The 6,859-nt window shown below is 40.2% G+C and overlaps 1 protein-coding gene across 2 annotated transcripts in view; it reads right to left on the bottom strand.

Annotated features, from left to right (window-relative positions):
• LOC108726170 (uncharacterized) overlaps positions 1-5,018 on the bottom strand; it is a 9,877-nt gene extending 4,859 nt beyond the window's left edge. For both annotated transcript variants that reach the window (XM_018453588.1, XM_018453589.1), the window contains exons 1-2: positions 1,457-5,018; positions 967-1,379 (exon numbers count right to left, since the gene is read on the bottom strand). In XM_018453588.1, the coding sequence (XP_018309090.1) occupies positions 967-1,379; positions 1,457-4,928 (3,885 nt within the window). In that variant the 5' untranslated portion in view covers positions 4,929-5,018. The remainder of the gene's footprint in view (positions 1-966; positions 1,380-1,456) is intronic.
• Between the last annotated feature and the right edge of the window lie 1,841 nt (positions 5,019-6,859).

Raw genomic sequence — 6,859 nt, 5'->3', positions numbered from 1 at the left:
CGTGCGTGCGTGCGTGCGTGCGTGCGTGCGTGCGTGCGTGCGTGCGTGCATGCGTGCGTGTGTGCGTGTGTTTATACACATACTATGGACGGTTTAAAAAATCCAAAATATTTTTTTTCAACCGCCTTATTGAAATCACTTATTCCTTATGGTTAAAAACAGTCACGCATTTTTAAAAATATATGCAGAGGTCGCGCAAGTTGCATTTGTAATAAAAATTGTTTTTCAATGTTTTAATTTTTTTTCTAAAAGAACTTTACAAGAACTTTTTTTATCAAATTAAAATAAATATATTATTAACCTGTACAGTATAAATATAAAAATATGCTTTGAAAAAATCTTGAGTATATTTAATTACCCTCTTAATTTAAATCTACAATATCAAACTTTTCGATTTTTTATTTTTTAATAATTTATATACACAGTAAATAAGTTTTCTCCGAGTATACAATCGAACACTTGCTGTGTATCAGAGAAATACGTATGTACGAAAAATCAGGCATTAAAAAATTTTTTTTACCTTATCAGCTCACTGAATCTAAGGATATAAAATAAATTACACTTTTAACCGTGTATATAGACACACAATAGCTCTACTTTATTTTGAAAAAATTTAAGAACAATAATAAATTCCTGAGACACTCACTGAGACATAATTTTACGTTATTAGAATTTACACAATTTATGTACACAAAAAATGTACATTTGTTTTAGAAAAAAATAAAAAACCGAAAAACATTAATTTCCATCAAATGCGACTTGGGCGAAATCTGCATATTTTTTAAAAAATTTTGAAAAAATAAGAGTGAATATTTTTAACCATAAGCAATATATGGTTTCAATAAAGCGGCTGAAAAAAATATTTTGGTTTTTTGAACCGCCCTAATACATACGTACCGACATACATACCAACATACAAACCAATATAGAATATTCTAAATAGTTTCTGCAGAACATAGTAGATACCTTAAATGGCGAAATATCAATATCTTCATCACTTGCCGCCGCTACTAATTTTTCATCGATTCTACAAGAAAGTTTGCCGGAATTATTAGAATTTTTCGAGAACATCTCATGCTTCTTCCTCGTCAATTTTTTTGAGACAATAGCTTCCCCGGACGAATAACCGTCCTCTTCTAACATCTTCCTAATCTTTTTTGTAATAACGGGCCTTACACGTTTCTTTCTTTTTTCTTCTTCATCGCCAACCAATTTTACAGCAGGTGTCCATGCTGGATCAGAATCGGAATCTACCTGTTCCTCATCATTATCAAAATAATCTATACCTTGTTGACGATCTAAAAATTGTTTCACTGACGTTTTCTCTTTTGCCTTTCTTCTCGATGTTTGACGTCTTGGAGGAAGAAGTAAAGGATCCACTGTGCAAAATAATATGTCTTTAAAGGATTATTAATTTAAAATAAATTTATATATTACATATGTGTGTTTATATTACCTTCTTCAATTTTCTTTGAAGACTTTTTCTCTGCTTCTGTTGCTGCAGCGGCAGCTGCTGCTGCCGCAGCAGCTCTTCTCTTTCTATCTGTAGGTCCACCAGGCTTAATAGGCCGACCTTTTCTACCTTTTCCTTCTGATTTTACAGTAACAGCTTCAATATTGTTTGTATTATTTACATTTTGCATTTTCTTTTCTATTTTCTTAGGAGGAAATGGAAAATCATCGTCACTAGTAAAGCCATCGTCGCTCGAATCGAAATTTAATTTCTTTCTTTCTTTCGGTAGTGGAAAATACCTAGGATCATTAGCGTAATCTATTATTGGTGTTTCTTTAACCGGTGTCTCCTTTATTAACACTGGCTTTTCTTGAGATTTGATACTTTCACCGTTAATCGAAACTTCCGCAGATTTACTCGGCTTAACAGATATATACGGTTTTGACCTATTCCACGTTGCTTTCCTACCACCACGTATGACAGGTGGTGGAGAAGGATCCTTTTCACCTTGCAGAAATTTTAAATAACTCGTCATAAATCCCGTATTAGGATCTCTGGTGGGCCGTTTAAAATCTTTATTTATTTGTATCAGTTGTTGATCCTGCTGAAGAAAACCTAATTCTTCTTCAATATTAGGAACGATCACTTTAGGCTGATCATCTCTGACCTCTTGATTATAATTAGTGTTTTGATTCGTAGTGTTATCGCCAAATCCTATTGGCGTTATCTCGACCGAGGGTTGAAATTCATGCGAGTGATGCGAATGATGACCTGCGGGAATATGAAAAGTCGGAAAATATGGGATGGGTGGTGGTGCATGATGGTGCGACACCATTAATGATTGATGTTGATGAGCCGGGGTGCCCACGAAATTACTCGAATGGTGCAATGATGGCTGAGAACCGAAGGCACTGGACGCGGTGGGAAACATTTTGGCGGTCGATGGTGGTAAATTCCACCGTTCGAATTCGAAGTAACCATTTTGCTGTTGTTGATTCGCCGCATTATGATGCGCAGGTGGAGGTATCCTACTGAGATATTCTGTCATCGTCGTGCTGCCTGTAAGCTCATTAGGTAATGATGTACCATGTCCATTCTTTTCCAAATTTTTCCTCTTTTTATTGACGCTATCGACTTTTCGCCGTTCTTCGACCTGCTTTTGTTGTTCTACCGTACCAACCGAGGTAGCAACAGTTGTATGCTGTTGCAAGCAGGGACCTTGTTGCAATGTTTGCAGATTCTTTACGATGCTCATTGGGTCCCCCCTACAGCTGCTTAAATCTTGCAACGCCACTTGATTAGCCTCAAAATATGATTGCTGCCTATCTGTTGATATATTCATAAGTCTTTGTACTTGTTGTTGGACTGGCAAACTCTGTGCATTTATACCGCTGCTAGTTGCCGTATTTGCACTAGTGTAGACGGAAAACTTTCTGTTGCCGTTCGCCGTTTGCCGATTGCCATTTTCCCAACAAACCTGTTGTTTTTGCGTTTGTGAGAAGTCTTGTTGTTGTCTATCATATGTTTTACTCTCTGTATTGTAAAGTGTCTTGTTACTTTCTGTGGTGCCTAATGCTCGTGTGATCACCGATGAGTAAGCTACCTGTCCCTGTGATGCTGGTCTAGGAACAGTAACATCCAAAGGTGACGGTGGAGCGACATGTTGAGTGACTCCACTTTTATATGCTGCACCATTAGTACACTGACTACCGTTAGTCTCATGCTGTTGCAACGGTGATGGTGACGACATAGTCGCCATCGGACTATTGTACATTGGATATGCTGGACTTGGTACATGACCCAAGGGACTAGCCTGTGAATGAATCTGCAGAGGACTTGGTCGTCGTGGAACAACGACATTGCAGTCGGGTCCATTTTGCGTCGAAGTATTGGACGAATAAGCAGAATCCGTCGATGTAGCAGACTTGGATCTGCCCGGATGATGATATTCCGCATCGCTTGTCGATCCTGTCAAATAATGTCTATAAGTGGTCTGTTGCGGCTGCTGCTGTTGTTGTTGCTGCTGTTGCTGTTGTTGCTGCTGCTGCTGCTGCTGCTGCTGCTGCTGCTGATTCAAAACATGAAATGTTTGTTGCTGCTGTTGTTGTTGCTGAGGATGTGACTGTAAATTGCTGTTAGATGATGTTCTCTGACTATTCGTAAGCTTGCTATTGGTATTATTACAAGTGTTATTTGCAGTGTAATTTAAGTTCCGGTTTTCCATGATAGAGAAACTAATTGGAGACGATTGACTACTGTCATGTCCCTGTTGCTCATTTCGTCTGTGCTCAATTCCGTGGCTCCCTAGGTCTGGATAAATCTTGGTCTGCGCTTTGGTCTGAATATTCTGTTGAGTCGCGGTAGTGGTCGTCGTTTTATTTGATGGCGATGCAAAATTGCCATTGCGCGTTCCCTGTTTATCCTGAATTACTTGTGTGGAACCTGACCGAACAGGACCACTTAGAAAAATTGTCGTGGTCGATCTCGAGGACGGTTGCGATATTCTATATTCTTTGCTAGAAGAATTGCTCGGTGTTGATACGATACACGATTGCTGATGTAGTGATGGTTGGACTTTTTCATTTTCAGTGGCGGACTGACCTCCATTACCAGCGCCTGGGTAACTATCAGTCAAGGTGTCAGAACTAAAGGTTGGAACTTGATGAAAGAATGTTTGACTATTGTTGACTTGCAACGTGGACTTTATGCTAACGGTAGGTGATTGAGATCTCACACTGACCGACTTTTTTGTGTCAGTTGAACAGCCAGATGCCTTAAAATCTGTGTTGCACGCAGACGGAGTGGTTATTTGAGATGTACTAATATTGTTTAAGGTCTGTGTCGTACTAAAATGAGTATTAAAAGTGTTTTCATAGCCAGTACTATTAGATTTTGTAGAAGGTGGACCTGGAGACGATGGAACAACGCTTTCGTGTGGTAAAATGCCAAATGGGCTAGGAAGTTGCGTATTGTTCTGAGACGTCCAGGCTAACGTCGATGTCGTAGGCAACGTCGATGTCGTAGGCGACGTCGACGCTCCATGCTGCTCAAAAAATGTAGCTTGATGAGCCGAGCTATAATTCTCTCTCAATGTAGAGATATCAGATTCAGTTGTGGTGTTCTGTTTTGTCACTGCTTGTGCTTGAGCAAGTACTTGTCTGTGTTGAGTAACATAGTGTGCCTGCTTAGTATTAGGATGAAACAAAGGTGAAAAGACTTCATAACTCACAGGAGGCGGAGATAGAAATCCCCCTGGGTTAAAGGGAGACGGTTGACCTGCCAGAGTTGCTGTCGTATGAGCTGCTTGTAAAAGTAATTGTGACGTCGTTGTTGATGGTACTGCCTGCGCGGCAGCTGTTGTTAAATGATGAGGTACAAAATCACTAGTTGTAGTTGATGTTGTTTGAAACGTTCCAGTGGAGCTGCTCACAGTTAGACGATTATACGACGTATACCATGGACCAACGGGATCCATTACCCAAGCTTGGCACTATGGTGCCTCACTTGGTATATATTTAGTAGATTCTCCTGTCTGTCAATGTCTAAGATATACTCTTTCATAACATAATATTTATCATCATTTTTTAAAATTATTTCCACTTTTTTATAACTTATATACTGAAAAACATATTTCAAGTTAACATACACACATAAAAAGTTCATCCAAGCATCTGGATTAACAGCATAGCAAGAACTCCTATCTTATCTGAAAAAAAGAAAAAAAAAAGAAAAATAAATTGTATGTTTAATTATTTCATAGTAGGTAATTAACAGTGATTACTAAAAATAAAAATTATAATATTTCCAATCGTCCTGTATTCTCTGCATTCTAATAAATTTTATTTATGCAATATGTTGTTACTCCAACGAGATATTTAGCACAGTGCAAAACAATAAAATCATCAAAATGTAAAACAACGTATATAGAAGAAACATAATATAAATAATACCATTACCAATATGACAGCCTTTTCCAGTCTTATTAATTCTGTCAATTAACATAAAGCGATATGACATTTCCATAACACTGTTAAAAGACCGAATCACGCGAACGGTAATAAAGGAGAGAAAAAACTCGTGGACTGACTTACATTTTACACAAGTTCCAGGACGAGGCACAATGAAAGAGGTGTGCTGCAGCCGATTGAATACAAGTCTCTGGGATATCGTGAGATCGAGCAAGTGGGTTCAAACAGACGACAGATGATTGCGAATGTTCACAGAATCCAAGTTTATTTCGTCGACAACGGTGCACTGTGACATGCGTGACGATCAGCTACAGCCGGCAGCGATGGCAATCGACACGAGCACTGTTCGTCCGACGACGACGGCGACGGCGACGACGACGGCGACGGAACGGCGGGAAACGGCTGTCGCATACTCGGTAAGACGGCAACAACGACGATGACGCTATCCTCTCGGAGGACGCGTAACCATTGCCATACGGCAGATACGGCGGGCCGTATGCCGCGAGACGATGCGACGCTCGCCAGGCCACCGAACACGACGACGTCTTGGCGAGTAACACCGGGATAAATATGGCTACACGAGCGAGAGTCTTGATACGGAGAACGCACGACACGCGATACACGCGATACACGGGCGGCACCAACGACAACGACAACGGCGGCAGCGGACGCAGCACCACCGGACGGCAAGTCGTGCTCACATGATCCGAGTGTATGTAGCAACCGTAACGAAAAACGCGCATTACGAGCACCACTTCGCATACGTCGCAACCACGGTGGTAGTTGGACGTTGATACTCGTGCGAGATCATGTATTGTCTAGCAACAAGAACCGATAATGCATCGATATCTGTGCTCACCATGCACAATCATGCATGTCTCACAATGTCATCTCACACCGTTGACCGCTACAGACTACAACCCTACAACTGCTCATTACTGGCATTACTGCCATTACTGAATATTTAGTCACTCTCGTCACTCTTGTGATGTCGATTCGTAAATCGATGCATCGAAAATCGATTTTCTTTTTACTCTTGAAAAATCGATTTTCTTATTTCTCGATTCTTCCGGAATCGATCTAATTTTTCAAAGGCCTAAAGCATAATTCACACTGGACACAGCAAGCGTCAAACGGCGGAGCAGCAACCAATCAGCAAGGCGATATTGTTTACGCCACTGTAAATATCGCCTCACTGATTGGTTGCTGCTCCGCTGCTTGACGCTTGTTGCGTCCAATGTGAATTAGGCATTATGTTTAGTTCCCCACGGAGCGACTTCTTCGGAAAACGGACTGTTATTCTAACCTCAAACCGTCTTTTAATTTAAAAGATTCTTTCATTACCTTCTATTATAATAAAAAATATATTTTTACAAGAAATTTTATTTTCTTGCAGATTCTTTTACTATTCACACTGCATCCGATTTTCGTCGTACGC

The sequence above is a fragment of the Mycetomoellerius zeteki genome, unplaced genomic scaffold (genome assembly GCF_001594055.1).
Source record: "Mycetomoellerius zeteki isolate Tzet28-1 unplaced genomic scaffold, Tzet1.0 scaffold39, whole genome shotgun sequence".
Lineage (NCBI taxonomy): Eukaryota > Metazoa > Arthropoda > Insecta > Hymenoptera > Formicidae > Mycetomoellerius > Mycetomoellerius zeteki.
This window is presented reverse-complemented; position numbering and strand designations above follow the sequence as displayed.